This window comes from Folsomia candida, unplaced genomic scaffold (genome assembly GCF_002217175.1).
Source record: "Folsomia candida strain VU population unplaced genomic scaffold, ASM221717v1 Fcan01_Sc019, whole genome shotgun sequence".
Taxonomy (NCBI): domain Eukaryota; kingdom Metazoa; phylum Arthropoda; class Collembola; order Entomobryomorpha; family Isotomidae; genus Folsomia; species Folsomia candida.
Genome location: NW_019091211.1, coordinates 1,278,002 through 1,297,061, shown reverse-complemented (window position 1 = coordinate 1,297,061; position 19,060 = coordinate 1,278,002). Strand labels below are relative to the sequence as shown.

The 19,060-nt window shown below is 35.2% G+C and overlaps 5 protein-coding genes and 2 long non-coding RNA genes across 9 annotated transcripts; 4 read left to right on the top strand and 3 right to left on the bottom strand.

The window, feature by feature from the left end:
• Positions 1–1,759: 1,759 nt before the first annotated feature.
• Positions 1,760–2,791, bottom strand: LOC118438265. 2 transcript variants are annotated; one of them, XR_004836682.1, is made up of 4 exons: positions 2,647–2,791; positions 2,360–2,554; positions 2,030–2,280; positions 1,760–1,918 (listed from the first exon to the last, which is right to left on the bottom strand). It is a non-coding gene; the product is annotated as an uncharacterized LOC118438265 (long non-coding RNA). The 2 variants fall into 2 exon arrangements; XR_004836681.1 differs by having other exon boundaries at positions 2,360–2,791.
• A 558-nt stretch (positions 2,792–3,349) lies between these two features.
• LOC118438286 lies at positions 3,350–4,283 on the bottom strand. The gene is made up of 3 exons (XM_035858230.1): positions 3,960–4,283; positions 3,616–3,880; positions 3,350–3,526 (listed from the first exon to the last, which is right to left on the bottom strand). Exons 1-3 carry the CDS (start codon positions 4,281–4,283, stop codon positions 3,462–3,464), a joined length of 654 nt encoding a protein of 217 aa, XP_035714123.1. The 3' UTR covers positions 3,350–3,461.
• Positions 4,284–7,914: 3,631 nt separating this feature from the next.
• LOC110857745 (farnesoate epoxidase) lies at positions 7,915–11,346 on the top strand. Its single transcript, XM_022106357.2, has 9 exons — positions 7,915–8,713; positions 8,790–8,924; positions 8,996–9,213; positions 9,280–9,588; positions 9,677–9,797; positions 9,881–10,061; positions 10,377–10,494; positions 10,572–10,713; positions 10,796–11,346. Exons 1-9 carry the CDS (start codon positions 8,617–8,619, stop codon positions 10,972–10,974), a joined length of 1,500 nt encoding a protein of 499 aa, XP_021962049.1. The 5' UTR covers positions 7,915–8,616; the 3' UTR covers positions 10,975–11,346.
• Positions 11,347–11,422: 76 nt separating this feature from the next.
• Positions 11,423–12,539, top strand: LOC110857746. Of its 2 annotated transcripts, none has more exons than XM_022106358.2 (3): positions 11,423–11,575; positions 11,647–11,928; positions 12,169–12,539. In XM_022106358.2, exons 1-3 carry the CDS (start codon positions 11,500–11,502, stop codon positions 12,390–12,392), a joined length of 582 nt encoding a protein of 193 aa, XP_021962050.1. In that variant the 5' UTR covers positions 11,423–11,499; the 3' UTR covers positions 12,393–12,539. The 2 variants fall into 2 exon arrangements, with proteins under 2 accessions (XP_021962050.1, XP_035713916.1); XM_035858023.1 differs by having other exon boundaries at positions 11,448–11,571.
• A 61-nt stretch (positions 12,540–12,600) lies between these two features.
• On the bottom strand, positions 12,601–13,090 carry LOC118438178. The gene is made up of 3 exons (XR_004836643.1): positions 12,956–13,090; positions 12,727–12,890; positions 12,601–12,660 (listed from the first exon to the last, which is right to left on the bottom strand). It is a non-coding gene; the product is annotated as an uncharacterized LOC118438178 (long non-coding RNA).
• A 76-nt stretch (positions 13,091–13,166) lies between these two features.
• Positions 13,167–16,643, top strand: LOC110857739. Its single transcript, XM_035858021.1, has 2 exons — positions 13,167–13,303; positions 13,823–16,643. The coding sequence occupies exon 2, from the start codon at positions 15,232–15,234 to the stop codon at positions 16,423–16,425; it is 1,194 nt and encodes a 397-aa protein (XP_035713914.1). The 5' UTR covers positions 13,167–13,303; positions 13,823–15,231; the 3' UTR covers positions 16,426–16,643.
• An 8-nt stretch (positions 16,644–16,651) lies between these two features.
• Positions 16,652–18,955, top strand: LOC118438177. Its single transcript, XM_035858022.1, has 4 exons — positions 16,652–16,990; positions 17,057–17,194; positions 17,255–17,840; positions 17,935–18,955. Exons 3-4 carry the CDS (start codon positions 17,562–17,564, stop codon positions 18,652–18,654), a joined length of 999 nt encoding a protein of 332 aa, XP_035713915.1. The 5' UTR covers positions 16,652–16,990; positions 17,057–17,194; positions 17,255–17,561; the 3' UTR covers positions 18,655–18,955.
• The last annotated feature ends 105 nt before the right edge of the window (positions 18,956–19,060 follow it).

The window sequence follows — 19,060 nt, the reverse complement described above, 5'->3', positions numbered from 1 at the left end:
ACTTCCAATCTGCAATTGATGAATCTCGTATATGCATCTACTAAATATGAGGAGGAAGGTAAGTAAATCGATTAATTATTGAGGTGAGATAAGGTTCAAAACTTAGTACCCTATTCTTGAATCTGGGTAATAAGAAGTGTCTTCACTTGTCCATCTAATAAATCTGATCGCCCTTTTAACCAACTAATTATTAATTAGTAATTAACTACTGTAATTAATTACTGTAACTTTTGCTAGCCGGTCACCCTGGGGAGGACAAACGACTCGCCAAAATCATCCACTCGGTATACGGCCTTTTGAATCTAACTGCATATGTCATATTTCCATCGGCATTGGCCCTTCTTCTTATCATGTTTCCATGCCAGCCACCATTTCTGGGATCCTTCCTCCTCCACGGAGACCAATGTTCGAAAACCTTATTCCAATCTGGCTCGTGCATCATGGTCATGAAGAGAATCATGCTAATTATGTTCGAATTAATGAAGCTGTATCGTCACGTGTTGGCTGGTATGCATTACACAATGTACGTCCTCCTAGCTGGGGTTCTCCACTTTTGGCAGGCAACTTCAAAATTTCTGTACTACTCAGTTCTGGAAGGATACCGGAAACTGCAAGTTTTGGAAACTATTCTCAACGCCTCGGTTCGACGGAGGATATTTCCAGCCGTTTTGGTGTTAGGTCCAGGCATGCAAATTGTGTCGATGTTCGCTTACATCAAGTATCACGATGTCATGAAGGGGTCCCAGCTAGTCTTTTTTCTCCTGTTAGCACTGGATCCAACAATTTTGAATGTGATGTACTGCACCGGAGCAGGGATGGTGTACGGAAAGAGTTGTAAATATTTGATGGGTATGAAGGGAAAGGTGAAGGGTAAAGCGGAGATGAAATTGCTAAAGTCGTATGCACCTCTGAAGGTCAGATTTGGTGGTAACTTCATGGATCAGTTGACGCCTTTGGTAATTCAGGAGTTTTGTTCTGTTCAAACGGCAAACTTGCTCCTTTTGTTTTAAGAATAGTGCTTCATTAAAAGTGAATGCATATTTAAATACATATGTAAGCGTACATATATCAATATACTTATTTACATAAATGTATGCGACACATGCATACATATCTCCAGATTAAAACTACAAAATTTAATAAAAAATTAGAACAAGTAATGAAGGATTAATAAAATTTATAGAGAGTAATGTAATTTAAGTTAGAATTATCGGATCGTATGGGTGACATTTTTCAAGTAATTTATTTATTTTATTTTGAAGTTATTTTTGAAGGAATGTAATTGTTGCGCACTGTATCCAAAAATGGATATCTTTAAGCAATTTGTCGTTGAATCCACATGATGATCCTGGAACGTAGAAAATATAATTGAACTTTTGTACAGCTTTGTCTGCTTATTTTTTTGCGAGTCGAAGGCTATGCATTATTATACACCTTTATAACAGGACATGCATATTACAACATATCTACATATATAAAAGCAAGTAGAACAAGTTAAGTGCATTAAGGCAAAATAAAGTATTAAAGGAATATCAAGAAGTATATGTAGTAGCTTCAACTTGAGCGAATAAAATTTTTGCACAAATATAAATAAATACATATACATACATAATACTTTCGAAGTACTACATAAAAATTTGTAACTAAAGTTCACCTATTTGTAACATGGTGAGGGCCAAATGCCTTATGTGATTTAATAAATTGATTGTATTGATTGTACATAAAAATTTATACCTCTTTATTTTTTTTTACTCTTGAATCTCTTTTTTACAAAATGTCATCTTACACTCCACAAATTGACAGAATTCCGACAATTTAAGTAACATAGTCACAATCTTTTTCTTTAATTTCATAGTAAAACAGCGAACTTTTGACAGGAGTAATGCTGTTCCCTGCATTGGGCCTGCATCTCGAGAACCTGTGCAAACATTTATTACATTCATTCGCTAAAATATTTGCATTGATTCCGTCGAATCATTTCATTTTCACAAAAATATCTATGTACATATTCGCAAAAAATTAGCCTTACCAATTTCGCATTTGATTCTCTCGTTAATTTTCTCCACCACTTTTCGCAATCCTATCAGGGTTGATTTCTGCCCCATGAGTACAAATAATAATAATGTGCCATGCATGCAGGTCAGATTTCTTAGTACGAATGAAACATAGGTTGGATCCGTATACGGCGTTATATCCACCCACGTTAGGGCATCATTAATCATCACCATGCAATAATTAAAGATGAAGAGTAGCAGTAGTAGTTTCACGTAGAGTCGTAATCTATTTGAGCAATTAAATTTAGCAAATTTCATCCACCAGGAAACAAGGAATTTGCGTATTTTAGAATTTATAAACAAACCGGGTAGTTCTATCCGCTTTAACTAGAGTTTCAGATTTATGTAAAAATTCAACCTCTTTTCGTGTTTTTCTTGTTTCGTGATGACACATCACGACAAAAACGATATTCACAGCGAACAATATTCCTGACACGATGGAATCATAGCCTTCCGAGATCCAGTGACGATTAATTCGTAACGATTTACAGGGTTGATTTCTAAATTTTAACAAAATGCATATGTAACTGTGTTTTAGAATTTATTAGAAAATAATGCAAAATTTCATTTAGATGATAACTTATTCTAAAACCATTTTAAGGATGAGATGCACACTGGCCAAAACTGCAGGGGAAATTGATCCAAATGCAAAATATCTTAAAATTATGACATCTTTCGGTTTAGATGAGACTAAAGTCAGAGGTCGGCTAAGGAGGAGAGTACGCCAACCTGATAATGACAGATCTTGATGTCCTTTGGATATATGGTAGTACCCCCTCTGAAAGCAAAAAGTGTGAAGCGGTTTGATGCCATGGCCCAATTTACGCCTGTCACACCCCTTCGAAGGCGCGCCCGATGCCAAACTAGCTGCACTAAAAAATTCGCCAAAAATCCAATTTTGTTCGGATTTTCATAATAATTATATATTTGTGATCCCAGATAGTCCCTTTATCATATTCAGTTGCAAAATTAACTTTTCAGAAATTTTCAATATTTTCGAATATTTCCTGAAAAGGGCATGGCTTGAAAAAATTCAAAATTCCAAAAAAATTCAGATTGATATCTGATATGATAAAGCAACTATGTGGGATCATAAATATGTAACTATTATGAAAATCCGAACAAAATTGGATTTTTGGCGAATTTTTTAGTGCAGCTAGTTTGGCATCGGGCGCGCCTTCAAAGGGGTGTGACGGGCGTAAATTGGGCCATGGCATCAAACCGCTTCACACTTTTTGCTTTCAGAGGGGGTACTACCATATATCCAAAGGACATCAAGATCTGTCATTATCAGGTTGGCGTACTCTCCTCCTAAGTTGCAAATAAAAACGTGCAACATAATTCTGAATAAAATAATCGACTTATGAGCAATCATTAATCTACTAATACCCAAAAGTTTTCCATAAATCAAATAAATACGATAATCGTCAAACAAAATAATCTCGCGAAAATCATGAAATCCTCCAAAATTTCTGAAACAAGGAGAAAATATATTGATTAAATAATGCATTCAAATATACATACATACCTCCAATTTCTATATTTTTGCATGTATTCGTACTTGTAATTGGGCAGATCATTAAATAAGTTTCTCCATAAAATAGATCAATTTCTCCATTGTTCTCCACAATATTATAGTACTCGATAACTTTTCCAATCCGAAGTATTAGCTCCAGTATGACGTACACGAATTGAATATGTCCGTGGAAACTATGCGTTTCCCAGAGAAATATAAAAGTTAACGTAATAATTGATACAGAAACTAAATTAATTACATTGTTCCCAAGTGTCAGTTGAAATACGAGGATAAGACGATTTATCGAAATCTGCAGTTTCGTACAAAAATTAAAATGTTACTTAAGCAATCGAGTAAAATATGTAATTTTGTAAAAAAAAAAATCATACCATTACGTCATCCGGAACCAGATTGTTCACAAGTTTCTTAAAATGTGGAAATTTCTCCTGTATTGCCCTGAGAAATCGTATCTCCTCAATTTTATGTTGAATGCAAACGTATGAAATCGAGATGGCGATTGGATCTCCAATCTTTTCCACTAAATAGGGGACAAGAACGCTGAAATCAACTCTGCTTTCTTGCAATAGTAAGTCCAAATTTATCGGATCATCGAAATACGATGTCCAATTAATGGCCGCGTCAATTAAGTAGTCTCCATTCACTGTTTCATTATTGGAGAGCTGAATACTATTATTTGCCACCAATTTATTCATTTCACATCGAAATGTAATATTCAAATTTTGATTCATTTCAAATATGAAAAATGGGATGGATAAAATTGAAATGGAAATGATGGAAGTAAGGAGCAAAATACATTTATATTTCGTGTTCATATTATGAGCTTAAACACTTTGCTTTTTTATATCTTAAAATGTTATAAACACAAGTATACGAATGGCGAAGGTGTGACTGACATTACCAAACTATGGGTTTTTTTGTCAAAAAGGAATTGGGCTTGAAGTTACAAATTTAGAGACAATTTATATTCATTGCACAAGTATATGTATGTAAATATGTATGCATATGTGCATAGTACACTAATTTTTGAGTTCATACCAGCTTCAAATCACAAATTGCCGATATATACAATGTAGATTCTACAAATACATTGTATCAAAAATATTACAATCGTGTCATAGATAATCTGATATAGCGGATACAGCCAAGCTTTTGCTATTTTATTGTAAAACTATACAATTAGATGCATACATATTAGGAAAAAAATTAATACTTACATAAAATATGGAGGAATGCATGAAACGTAGATTAGTAAAAAATATTAGACCACCTTAGAATTTCATGTATCACTCATTCCTCCTTATGGTACTATTTATTCGATTTGAATAATTACGAACTGAGCTACTTCAAAATATCTTAATGGTCTTAAGATTTAGATCATACTCTAAAGTATTGCAAAATTGCAAACTCTCTGTAGATGAGTTATTTAATACCACCTTTTGCTTCGATTCATGTAAATTTCTATGAAGCCAACCTCAATAAATGTAGAGGTAAACTATGTACATACACCTTACAATCTTGGATAGGATCAACATCAGATTGAAATTTCTAAAACGTTAATCACTTGCTTTCTAAGTAAATAAATAATGATGTTATGAATTTACAATAATGTTTGATGCTCGTGGCGAATTTTAACTATATATTTCGCATTATCCAACATAGTATCTTTGTTCAATGCATGAACTACTGCACGTTTAAGTAAGCCATAATTATATGTTACCCATTGTATGTACGGGTATGTACTTCTAAACCAACTTAAGAATGGTTTCGTAAATATAAGGTTAAGCTTATGTTGGACCCACAATTTCGGTCAATTGGTCTTTAACCGGGCAACGAAATGCTGTCCGACGTTCTTCTCCTACACTTGAAACGCGACTTACTCGTCGGCAAGAAAACTCGCTGCTTGTACTACGTTTGGGATTCTGACCAGCGTCGGGTATTCCCTTGTTCCAAGTATGCCCAAGAGTGGATCAGAACCCTTCTCTTGTTAAGTGTATTTTATATTATCCTTCAAATGTGTGGGATTTATTTCTCAGAAGCGCAAATCGTTGAAAAGATATTCGCCGCAACGGTAACATTGATCTACAGCGGAGCCACTGTCACTGGCATGGAATGGGGCGCTGATTCTTCTCGGATACAACTGATGAACTTGATCGTTGCTACAGATGGAAAGAAATCAACCGGTAAAATAGTTAATAAGCATAGAAAAATAACTATGGAAGTTGTGGGAAATTTGCGAAATTTCTCAAAAATTTTGCTGGAAAACCATGGGATTTTTTTCGGATGTTTATCTAGCAAATGGGTTCTTATTTCGCAAAATTATTGCTCATCCTCACTATCACCATCAAAAAAATGACAGAAATGTTTTAAAATGAGATCAAAATAAGTCTCTTGAGAAGTTGATTTACGAGATTTCTGATTTTCTGAAGTCATGTTTTGCACATCACCTAATGACATTTTTTAGAGCTTCGCAAGTTTGTCAATTGAGTGCAATAAGACGTCGTCGTGAGTGCGCTCAGTATTTTCCATTAAACTTAAATATAAAATGATGGTCGATTTTGAATTTTATTTTTCAGCAACGCGCAATGAAGAGTTGTTGGCAATCATTGTACACTGGACGTATTCCCTGGTTGAGGTCACATGCCACGTCATCTTCCCATTCGCAATAACCATAATCCTACTCGTTTTCCCATGCCAACCACCATTTCTTGGATCCTTTATCCTCCAAGGGACCGAGTGTTCCAAAACCATAGGGTCAACTTATCATTTTGATAAGCAGATTGCTCCTGATTTCATGCGAAGTTGTACAAGTGTACCGGCATCTTATTAACGGGCCCCACTACATTGTGCATGTCATGGTAGCGGGGATCCTTCACTTGTGGGAGAAATCTTATAATATTTTCAACTCCTCCCACTTTTCGACGGGATATCGGAAATTGCAAGTTTCGGAAACGATCCTGAACGCAGCTGTAAGCGGAAATGTGCTTCCCTCCTATTTATTATTTGGTCACACTATGCAGGTGGTTTCAACCGTGGCTTTTATCAAGTATCACGATTTGATGTCGATGATACAGATGATGTTTTTTGTGTTGAATGGGGTGAATACGTTCATTCTGAATGTCATGTATTGCAGTGGAGCGGGTAAGATTTACAGGAAGAGTTTGGTCTACCTTAAGGGCTTGAAGGGCAAAGTGAAGGGTAAGATGGAGAGAAAGTTGGTAATGTCGTATGCCCCAATTAAGGTTCGATTTTGGGATAATTTTATGGACGAATTGACACCTCTGATAATCCAACAAAACTAACTGCTTAGCTTGTATGGTGGACTTATTACTCTTGTTGTAAATGTTGATGGGCGGCTTAAAATTGTACAAATTTCAGGAGTATATACGTATTTAGTTGAACAAATAAAGTTAATGAGGAAATCTTACACGATAAAAATCGCAACGTATGAAAATTTATTGTAAATATTTATTTGCATAGCAATATTTACTAAATAATGATTGAAACCAAGTATGAACTGTACTTTGCTAAACATCTATTTTTTGTACTAATTATTAGTTGTAGTACTAATTATTTTAAGCAAGCATATCTAGACTGATATTGATAACATGAAAATATTCTATATAAATATATACATGAATGCATTAGTTCATTGTATGTATCAATTGGATTTCTCATCGAAGAGACAATATGTACCACACTGTTTCATGCTCATAATAAAGCGGTCATCAAAGTTTAATCACTGAGGGAATAATAGAGATAAATATTATTATTGTTATTGTGCATTGATATTTAAACTAGACAGACAACTGTACATGTACCTCACATGTTTACGATAAAAGTCATCTCTGTTTTCGTTGTTAACAATGCAAATACGAACCTGACCCTTGAGGATTTTTCTGTCTACCATTTCAGTTATGTACCTTTTAGAATCCAACCCAGCCTAGATTTGTCTGGATTTTAGGCGTAGCGTACATATGTACATGGTTATAAATGATAAGACAGCTTATATAAGAAAAAAATTCCATGACAAGTTTCTCCTTGTTGACGTGATTGTGGCAGAACAACTTTTTATAAATAAGAGGGCAACATATTATTAAATTGTACGCTTGAAAGAATGTTTACCAAGTAAATATATTGCCTACGTAACATAACTTACATACATATATTTATATGACCTAAGAGTGTACTGACTGGATCGCGTGTCAATCAATGCAGGAAGGGTTAGGTAAATATTAAATATGTGCATGAAGATATGTATGTACCTGTACCTTCTTCTCATGAAAAACATGTAACTGAAGATTATAAAAACTGATGTACCAAGTTACTGAATCGCAGTTGTGTCAAAACCTGCGGTAGAAGTAGGTATCAATTGGCGTACAGTGTTATTGAAATTTCATACATGTGTAAATGCATGTGAAATTTTACTTAATCAAATTAATTGACAGGAAAGAAATATAAAATTTTTAAGTTTGTAATTTTATCCACTCCAGTTTAAACCTCATGGAAGAGACTGCAACCAAACAACGCTGAATTTGCAAAGTTGCTTATAAAAATAATAAAAATATTCAGAGTGCCTCGTGTCGTTCAAGGTTTGTGTCAGTTGGTGTTTTAACGCTGTCACGTATTTACATAGACGGATTAACTGGAGAATATCTACATAGACCTTATATATTCCATGTGCGAATAATTTTGCATCCATGCAGATTACATTTTTAAATGAAACATGCTTAAAAACTGGTCATTTACGTACACGTCTCTTCAGTGAAGCAGAATGTGCATGATATCCAGTTTGTGAATGCATACATTGTATGTGCATTCGCCAAACCTAAATAATTGAACATCTCGGATAATCTGTCCTTCTTAATACTGCACAATTAATCTTTATTCATTTTGTTCACACTCATCGCCTGGAATTTCGTTGTTGCGTGTGTTTTCCAAACCCTTATTTTTACATCTTTTTATACAGCAGTGGTCTACATAAAACTCGTTTGTCGCAAATTTCCTGGCTGAATTAAGCTAATCTTAATGGCAGAGATGTTTGCTTTATGTGCTCTTCCCATACTTGTGGGACTGCTCGCGTATTATTATATGCTGAAAAAAGAAAAATCACGCGAGCCTCCAGGTTTGTAAATTTTGGCAAATTTATTAAAATTAGGTATAGAAATTTTCTTATGCGGTATGTAATTTTTATCCATCAGGTCCCTTCGCGCTGCCAATATTGGGAAATTTGCTCGATTTGGCGAACGCTTCGGATAACTTATTATTGGCGATGGGCATCTTGGCGGAGAAATATGGAGAAATTTACTCGTTAAAGATGGGCTTCAAAAGAACTGGTAAATACAAAATTTATCAACCCAATTTGCAATTCTAGACAAAAAATCATTTTTTGTACAAATTCTCACAGTTGTCCTAACGTCAAAGGAAGCTATGCAAACCATCTTAACAAATGATGCTGCATATGGCCGAGACTCTACGGGCATGCTGGCGGATCGGATTTTAAACAAAAATCTGGGAATCGCTGGATCGCAGGGGGAAATGTGGGAGAAAACGAGAAATTGGACGTTTAAAACGTTAAAAGACTTTGGCTTTGGTAAATCCTTGGATATGGAGCGTTTCATTAAGGTAAATAATTTTATAGCCAACTAATTACTACGAGAAAATTACTGTCATTAAATTATTTGCATGCAGACCGCATCGCAAACCTTATTTGCCGACATTGACCATAAAATGGAGGCAAAGAGAAACGTGATTGAAGTCAATTTGCTCTTCAATCCATCAATTTTATCCACCATGTGGCAAATGGTGCTGGGCAAAGTTTCTCCAGAGGATGAACCGCTGATTAAAATCCTGTCCGAAAAAGGGGACGCATTTGTAAGAAGTGGCATTCTTGGGATGGGCGTGGTTAGCGCTTTCCCATTCTTGAGATTCGTCTTCCCCAAAGCGTTAGGATACAATGTTCAGATGGATTATTTTAATACATGCAATAAAGTGGGAAAGGTGAGACAATATTGGTTATTTTTATATATTAAAAAATCAACTAACTTTACTGTAAATATTATTCGGAAATTATGTATATTTTTTCCAGACACTTTTTCTAGAGATGGAAAAAGAATTAAGGTCGTGTCCATTGATCACTGAACCTAAAAATTTACTGGAGTCATACGTCCAAAATTATATTGATGGAAGTGATCCACAAATTTTTAATTGTAATTAAGCCTTGTATCTACATATTAAACTTTTAAACAAAATTGGTTATTTGTAGGAAATTATGCTAACTTTAAATTGACAGGTGAAAACTTTCAAATTATCTTCCAAGACTTACTCTTGGCCAGTACGGATACCTCGAGCTCTTTCATGGAAGCACTTCTCCTCTACCTTGTCTCATATCCAGAAGTGCAGGAGAAAGTGTATCAAGAAATTTTACAAGTTGCACCGAATGGGAGGCCTCTAACATTTGCAGATAGAAAAGTGTAAGACAAATACATAATTATTTAGCTAAATATTGGGCGTACTCACAGCAATGGGCTATTTCGTATCGCAACTCGTAAATATCGCAAACAGTTTACAAATAAAGACATGCAATTTCCCTGGGTAAATTGGTAGACAAAAATTAAATAGCTCGGGAGAAAAGTGTACAAAATCTTGCAAATTTCACACAACTTTGAAAAATTATGTGAATTTGCTTAATTTGCGAATTATATTTGTGTGTATAAAAAGGTGGTGAGTTCGCGCATTATTTACTAAAAGACATATTTTTATACATTTAAAATTTGCAACTTTAACAGAATGCCATACACTCAAGGATTCTTACTTGAGTCGCATAGGAAAGCGAGAATTTTGCAAAATTCGTTACCACGGCGAGCAGTTAGAGATATTAAGTATAAGGAGTATATTATTAAAGAGGTAACAATAACTGACAATAGCTTATTTAAATTATGAGCAGACCTAATTTTTGTGATAATTGTGCATTTTGTTTACAGAATACTACAATTTTATGTGATATGCGATTATACTGCGAGGACAAGGAGCTATGGGGCGATCCTGAAAAATTTCGACCGGACCGATTTATTGGGGAAAATGGGGAACTCGTAAATGCCTCGAGTATCATTGCATTTTCATTCGGTGAGGTTTTTAATTAGTGATTCCTATCTACATACGTAAAACAAGGGAAGGTAATTAATTTGATGTTCTTTCATGTTCACAGGGAAAAGGAACTGTCCTGGAGAACTGCATGCAAATATTGTCACATTTCTAACGCTCGCCTCTCTCCTGCAAAAATACAAGTTGAGCGTCCCTGATGGAGAAGCAATGCCCAGATTGGACATGATGGCAGGGATCACAATGAAACCGTTCCCATTTAAGGCGAAATTTGTGCGTCGATAAATTTCAAGATAAATATTTCTGGAAATTTATTAATTTCCTTAAGTTTCATAAACTATTAGCATAATAATAATGAAGGTGTACACACAAAGTTATTGAAAGTAGCAGTGGAGCTGAGAAAAATCCTCATGATTTATAAGTATTATGGATGAATTTGATATTAATAGATTGTGTGAGTGCCTAGTGTCAAGGTTAAAGTTAAAGTAATGTTCTGTCAGTATTCAGTTTCATGATGTAAATTTGTATGCATAGATAATATGCATTTTTGTGCGGCGCTGGTCGTTTAGCCTTTTTAAAATGTAAAATGTAATAATGTATTCTCTGCGAATATAATTTGCAGTCCAATTAATAAAATACGATATGCATTCTTTCTTATCACAGTAAATAACCACATAAGAACCTAAGCAGACAGGAAATGGTCAATACAAATCTACCACACATTCACCCGACTTTCTTGTGCATAGTTAAATTTTTCACTCGGCAACAACTTTCATAATTTGAGCAATAACATTATTCCCTACAATTAAAATGCCCAAGTTTTCTAAAACCCGACGTAATTTGAATCCATTACTGTTGATCTCAATTCTCACACAATGTCGTGTAGGTAAGTTGTGTACATGATTTCAAATTTCTATCAAGTACTACTTATCCTAAAGCATTAATACAAATATCCAGTATTCGGCTTGGATTGCTACGTCTGCCTCACCTCGCAACACCCCGGCTGTCCTCACAACGACTCATACCTTGTCCGAGATTGTTCTCATGAAAAGGCAAAATCCTTTTTTAGTAGGTTATCCACCATAGAGGAAAGTGACCTCAACTCTCAAGTCGATGACGACATTGTGGTTCCAAGCGCAATTGAAACGGATGAAATGATGGTTCCCGTCTGTCGCAAAACTTCATTTTACGTTAGGACCTCATTCCTCACAAAATCTAAGGATATTGCAATAGAGAAGCGTTAGTGGATAAAAGTGAAATATTTATTGGAGATATTAGCTACGCGTTCACATTTTGGCATAATTTTGCAACTGACTTCACAAAAAATTGTGAACTCAGTACTACCCTGGGAGTTCGCAAATGAATTTTCAAGTCCAAATTTTTGAAACTTTCGGATTTTGTTTGCTTAAGTTGCGAACTCGTAATTAACACTCCCAGCATATTTTTGATTAGAACAATATTTATGTCTAATTCTTTTAGGAATGATTCACCCCAGAATTCATTTCACTTGTGGGGTCGCTATAAAGAGTAAGAGTGATGTCTGCACCACGAGGAACAGTCCGGATATCAGGAGTTCGCAATGTTCTTGTGTGAAAGACCTTTGCAATGGATCTGCACGCTCGTTTTCGTTTTTAGATTATTTAAAGCATACACATTTTCTCATGGAAATTATTATTTTGTCGGTTGGCTATATTGTAAATTAATATATATTATGTAATTGTCATTCGGCGGAAGTTTATTTTGGACATTCTCATTTAATTTGCCACGAGTGTCAAGCTGGTGGACAATGGTATGTTCATGTTCAACAAACATATGAATATTTGTATAAATAAATTCAAAAATACTTTCAATATTTTTCAATACTGCCAATTTGTCATAAATATTAACATTTTTAAAAAATATTTGGCCATTATGGGTACAAAATAAAATACATATTTTTGGAAGTTTCAGGTATTTTTTTTCTAACTTGGACTGCAATAAAATTTAGATTATTGGATTTGAATAATTTGTACGAAGTTCAGTTATTATCATGCTTACCTGTAAAGGTTTCCTACAAACATTCATAAATAAATTTTAAAACTCCAGATCATGAGTTGGCCCAATATTTGATATCGACGCAAAATGTCGTTGCCCTTTTCAATCGTGCTCATTTCTCATGTTATCTTCCACGTGTTTCATGTTCGTGAGATCACGAACGCAACCTGTTTAATAAAATGTCCTTCAATGTTTGTTTCATGGAGATAATATGAGTTAACAGCATACCTACCTCCTCGATTTACGTGTTCAATGTAGGTCAACAATTTGCATAAAAACTCGGTCCAACCAAAAGCAGTCATTGAATGATTATCATTCCGACTCCTTTCACAAATCGATTCCAAATTTTGAAAATCTGAACGACTTAAATTCTACTATCTACCCGTACTAAAGATACAATGAAACCTATCATTTTTTTGTTAATTGTGACTTTATTATTCGATAAATACTTTCTCCTTTTCATGTACCTATTCTTCGGTGACGATTAACTGCAATGGGCGTTACGGTGCGGAGCAAAAGGAGCTCCAAGAAATTAACCAGGTTGAAAATCGGGAGGAGAAGTTGGACAAACGTGTAACAGGTAATTAATATGTATCATTGTTATATACGTAAATATGCACTTACTTCTCCCAACCCGCACAATAATGAAATAGTAACATTTTTGACAAATTTTTCATGATTATCTAAAAAGTAATGTATACATAATGCTATTGCTATTCTGTAAAATATTTATGGTGATGTTTAATTATGTAAGATCTATTAGTAATATTTTCAAGTCACACGAGACGAGATAATGCCGCACTAAATTTTGATTACACAAGTGTAGTGAAAAACTAACTCATTTTGTGAATTAGTGCTGTATTTTATCATATAAATTTTTCCCAAAACTTTAACAGTCGGGTTGCCGATCCTATCCGAGTTTAAATGGGTCGGATAGGATAGCTGTAGTAAGTTGCTCGGATAATCCGTCGGATAGGATTGGCAACCCTATTTAACAATTTGTGCTGCCATTCATTCTCATTGTAATTTTCTGGTATTATTTACAAATATGTGTGTATGTACTTAATATTTTTTGACATATACGTATTTATGTACATAGGAGGATCATGCAACGATTGTTTCAGAAGATGTGCTTCACTCGGCTACCCAAAATTATGGTGCAACTCTATTCTTTGTAATTGTCGGATTGAAGAAACAGTCAAATTTGACTCGTCGCTGCCCAACTTTTTCCAACAATTTTTCCAGAATTTGTAACATTTATTCTATAACAAATAAATATATAAATACATATAATTTGATACTACATAAGAAAGTAAGTACATATGCAATTACTGTAATACACTTTATTGTTTGTGCATAAATTTTGAAGGTTTTTTGTATTTACAATGTAATGCTTTAATTGGGTAGCTGTAATGCATATAATCAAACAATACAAACAAGTTTTAACCAAATTTATTAGCCTGGGACGAACCTTGTCGGAGAATTATTTTTATGAACAGAATTTAATGAATACATATTTTGGACTGCTAAGCTCCAAATCATTAACAATACCGCATATCTTTATTAGAAATGTAATTAATGTTTACCTAATGCAAATAAATGTGTAGATTGGCATTTTGTACTCATTCGTTATCCTATATAGCTAACATGTACAAATACTTGGACAAGCTTGGTATTAAAGTTTTACTACTTCAGTAGTAAATTTTTATAGACATGTATAATGTTGATACCAAGCGGTAGAAACTTTAATACAGAGAAACCAATACCTGCGTGACTGAACCAGATTTCCAACAGGGCGTAATTACTGATGTGAGTTAGCAGTAAATACAATATGTAGAAACCGATAGGTTCAATCAAATTCCCAGCTCTGCGATGTCTTATTACCAAAAATTTGTGCTGGTCATGTTGGCACAAAACAAGTTTAATATGAGGAAAATTAGTTATGTATATACCCCGGGCAATTATGCACATCCTCAATTTTGTTATCTAAATGCCAAAGTAAAAATTGTTACGACATTTTGTCATTTGTAACCCATAACCCAACAAAATTGTAATACTAATACTCCTAAACATGTATTTACATATTTACCTATTCAACAGAGAACCAGAATTGAAATAAATTTTTCTAACCATACTAAACACATTTTCTACCAAAATTTCTCACTCAACTAACATCCATCTTGAAGCCATCACGGTATAAAACCTCCATTTTCTAGATTGCTTTCCGTAAATTTCTACTATTATATTCCTTCTCGTAAGCTAAACAATGACTTAAACAATGACGAGACCAACAACAAGTGTTCACGATGCCCCATATCATATGGTGGAAGTTGAAATAAAACTTATTTGGCTCGCCTTGGAAAAATTGTAAACACTTTGAACTCAAATATCTCGGAATGGGGCAGACGAAATTGCTAAGTTGTTATATTTAAAATAATCTAGATTTTCTGAACTATCTTTTGGTACAAGAATCAGCGCTGGACTCGTTACCCCCCTTTCCTTTGTCCTATGCCGCCGCTCCATAGCCTACTGTGCACCGTCTGGATCATAACAGTTGTCACGCTTCTTTTGTCTGTTTTCCTTCTATCTCTGGGATTTTACGCTTTGAACAAAATATTCTACCTGTTTGAGCTTTTGTTATACTTTTACGGCTGCCTGATCGACGAAGTTAGCACCGTCCCGGAAAAGTTGAGCAATTTCGTTCCCATTAGATTCATAAATATTCCGTGGCTCTTGATCGGCGCGCTGCTAAGTTCTTGCTACTTGAGTATTTTCATCACAAATTTAAACTCACCGCTTCCCGGTGAACGGGTCGATTCGTATGAAAAAATTTCTTGTCAAGATAACCCTCAAATAATCGTGAACAGCACCATGATAAGGCACAGGACTAACGAGAGGCGTTTGTTGGAGGGGGAACACAGCAAAAATTTAACAATTCCACCCTTCGTTAAAGGTCTGGGAGGATTCTGTTACACAGTTTTGTCCGAATTCGTACCAAACTTTTGGATAAAGTATTACGTTGCTAATTTTAAATTTTCCAAGTTTTATTCGGATTTTAACTACAAGTCGGACAATTTCCCCCCACATTTGCAACGTTTACTGTATTTCATGCTGAATTCAAGGATTCGTAAGTATCCGGAAAAGTTGAGATTTTCAAACAATGTAACCACTAACGAAGTAAATCGTCTTATCGAGGAAGAAATTTTGCAGTGTGAGAGATCAGCTTATATCGGACCGTCAAGTGAGGTTAACGCCTATTATGACTACTTGACGAGAAATTATCCCACGAAAAGTTGGTACCGTGGGGAGAAAACGATTTTTGAAAGTCTGGTCGGATTTACCTTGAGGGTTGGGCGGGAATCAAGGATGGTTCGTTATTTTAAAATGTTTTTAGATGCAGGGATTTACAGTCAGGTTGCTAATCAGGTCGCCCTCGATGCGACATTATTGCGAGAAAGAAAGGCTAAATTTGGAAACTATGAGAAATTTCGGTACGCCACCTCCTTCCAGGCGGTAAGACTTGGCGACAGTATTCAAACGACTTTCATACTACTCACCACATGTCTAGCGGTCTGTTTTTGTGGGGTCGTCGTTGAATATGCTTCATACAATGGGACAAATATCATCCAATGGGACGAGTTTACATTCATTTGGGGAAAATTTATGAAAAGTGCACAGCAATTCGTGTGTCACAAAAAATAACGTGTCGCGCATCTGAATGCATGGCGTATGAATTTACTCAATAAACTCAATAAAAGCGATTTAAACTTCTTGTCAATAATTTACATCTCAAATTAAATTGAAAAGAAATTAAGAGTCGATTTCTCTACACGAAAGAAAATTGCATGCATCCCATCGGCGACTGCATGAGAAATCTCAATTCCACAATGAAACCGAGGTGAATATCCAGTCTCATTTTATCCTGCTCCGACTTAATATATGCCACCAAACCTGAACTTGTCATATGTTTCATCAAATTCTAAAAGTTCATTTATCCACAGTAACTAAAATTTTTCAAAATTTTTCAAAAATGCCCCGCAGTGCTGGCAATTGCGAGCCCCGCAATGAAAATTTATCTCGCGATCCATTTTTTCATTTCCAAACATTTGTCAACCAAATTGTAGAAGAATATCAGGAATTTAAAAATACAAAGTCTACAATTCCCGAAGAAAGAGAGCTCATCTTGATTGAGAAACTAATCCGCAGTATCAAAAAATATGATTATTCTTTTGAATGCAAATGTTTGCAACATATCAGGAACAAAGTGGTGAGATTTTGGAAATTAATTTTGTATTAGTAATTGAGAACTTAATTTTACATTAATTTTATAAAGATGGTGACTGAGGGCGACCATTGGATCCCGTTTGCTTGGGTTTGCAGCAAAATACTTCGCCACAGCAATGGTCCGAATCAAAGGAGTCCCGTGTTGTTTAAAATATTGTACAAATTTTGTATGGAACATCGAGCCTCGGTTTGTTTCTATTAAAGAATTGTTAATTGTACATTATAAAAAACTTTTTTTCTTGTTTAGGCGCTACTCGAGCTACATAAAATTATGATTATGATTCAACACTCAAACATATTTGGTCCACTTGACCAAGAAGAATTCATCGTACAGGTTGGAAGATTGAAAATACGGTTAACCTTGGATGAAATTATCATCAACCGAGCGAAGGAATTCTCAGCAAGAATCGTAAATTTGGGCGATATTGATCGAGCCGTGTTTGGAACAAACCCTGTCGACAGACCAAGCCATCCAAACCTGCTATTTCAAATTTGACCTATTCCGTCAACATAGGAACCAGTTGAGGGAGCATATTAAGTCTGGACTGAGCCTGATGGAGGTGCCTCGACTGATCCAGGAGATGGTAGACACTATTCCTGTAGACGTTCTTACAGATGAGGAAACAATGCCCTTGCTGTTGAGAGTACTCAATAAAACTCCTCGCTCCTCACCGTTAGGCGTTGTTGATGCCTTGGCCTTCCTCTGGGTTTACGTCGGCCTTTTGGTGAAAAAAGGAAATGCGATTGGAGAGAAAGAGACTGTCACGAGATATGTGATTAATGTTATCAACAATTTTTTCAGAATAGTTGTACGTTCTGATAAGCACAAGAAGGTTGGGTATTAATTCATTCACATTTAACTATACGAGCTAATTTAATCCATGATTATATTTAATTCAGTTGTTTTGTCATATATGTACTATGCAGAATATGGAGCACATCCTCAACCTTTATAACGCAGTAAAAACACTACACAAGCCACCCACCGCAGGAGAAGAGTTGTACTTCGAGTTGCCAGAATTCATTCTAACGGGACCTTATCTAAATGAGAACTTGGAATTGGAAGATATCAGTTACGTTCCGGAAGAATTTTTCAAGAACATGTGCATCAATTCGAATGTAAATGTAGTCTCTGACGCCATCGACACCCTCACCAGTTCAACATCAGAGAAAAAGAAGAAGCGAAAAGCGATAGAGCAATCGCAGCCTGATGACGCCACAACATCTTCACAAATTAAAGAAGAAAGCGATGACGAAATATGTTTGATCCCACCCACAATCGAAGAAGACGACGCCAACACGTCAAATATTCCTGCTTCTGATGGCCCCTCGTTCATCACCGACCCAAATATCGTGGTAAATATGAACCCCACGCTCTTTCCTTCCGACAACACACTTGGTTGGTCAGCCCGAAGTCTTCTTCCCTCAAAGAGGACAAAGAAATCCACATCACGTGAAGATTTTCTTCCCCACGATAATTCTCCTCCTCCGATAATCCCCCCAAATTGTGCAGAAACTATTCTTCCCATCGATTTCACCCAGGACGACTACGCCCAACAAATGTTTGCTCATAATTATTATGCTCAAGGGATCAAAATGATTGATGGGCTGCGTCGAGTCGTATTTTATCACAACGTGAATAATTAATGTTTTAATGTTTGTCTAAATATCTGCCTAACAGTCTGAACGTATCGTACATACGCTTATTATATTAATTTGTCATTAATAATTTATTCATGGTGCATATAGGAGAAGAAGGATAGGAGAAGGATAGAAGAATAGAAGATTCTCACTTTATGAAAGTATTAACCTTACCCGGACCAGTTATTTCCTTAGATTCAGTTTAGAATTATAGTAATCCCATTGTTTAATAATAAGAAAATGTTTGTTTTTTTGCAAACTGTGAGCAATGATATTGTACTGTACAATAAACCTATGTTCCAAGTTATATTCCTTGTGTATGAAAATGCTTACTTTCTCCGTACATACGTACATACATAAATATGTAAATATGCATTTCATAAATACATATGTGTTGCATTGAAATTGAATT

Excerpts from the sequence above, each read along its gene's own strand:
- LOC110857745 (XM_022106357.2), top strand. The coding sequence starts at position 8,617 with ATGGCAGAGATGTTTGCTTTATGTGCTCTTCCCATACTTGTGGGACTG. Across the intron at positions 9,589-9,676 it reads CATGCAATAAAGTGGGAAAG|ACACTTTTTCTAGAGATGGA; the intron begins GTGAGACAATAT and ends TATTTTTTCCAG. Across the intron at positions 10,714-10,795 it reads TATCATTGCATTTTCATTCG|GGAAAAGGAACTGTCCTGGA; the intron begins GTGAGGTTTTTA and ends TCATGTTCACAG.
- LOC118438286 (XM_035858230.1), bottom strand. The coding sequence starts at position 4,283 with ATGAATAAATTGGTGGCAAATAATAGTATTCAGCTCTCCAATAATGAA. Across the intron at positions 3,881-3,959 it reads TGGTTCCGGATGACGTAATG|ATTTCGATAAATCGTCTTAT; the intron begins GTATGATTTTTT and ends ACGAAACTGCAG. Across the intron at positions 3,527-3,615 it reads AATGATCTGCCCAATTACAA|AAATTTTGGAGGATTTCATG; the intron begins GTACGAATACAT and ends TCCTTGTTTCAG.
- LOC110857739 (XM_035858021.1), top strand. The coding sequence starts at position 15,232 with ATGCCGCCGCTCCATAGCCTACTGTGCACCGTCTGGATCATAACAGTT.
- LOC110857746 (XM_022106358.2), top strand. The coding sequence starts at position 11,500 with ATGCCCAAGTTTTCTAAAACCCGACGTAATTTGAATCCATTACTGTTG. Across the intron at positions 11,576-11,646 it reads TCTCACACAATGTCGTGTAG|TATTCGGCTTGGATTGCTAC; the intron begins GTAAGTTGTGTA and ends ACAAATATCCAG. Across the intron at positions 11,929-12,168 it reads GGATATTGCAATAGAGAAGC|GAATGATTCACCCCAGAATT; the intron begins GTTAGTGGATAA and ends TAATTCTTTTAG.
- LOC118438177 (XM_035858022.1), top strand. The coding sequence starts at position 17,562 with ATGGAGGTGCCTCGACTGATCCAGGAGATGGTAGACACTATTCCTGTA. Across the intron at positions 17,841-17,934 it reads GTTCTGATAAGCACAAGAAG|AATATGGAGCACATCCTCAA; the intron begins GTTGGGTATTAA and ends TGTACTATGCAG.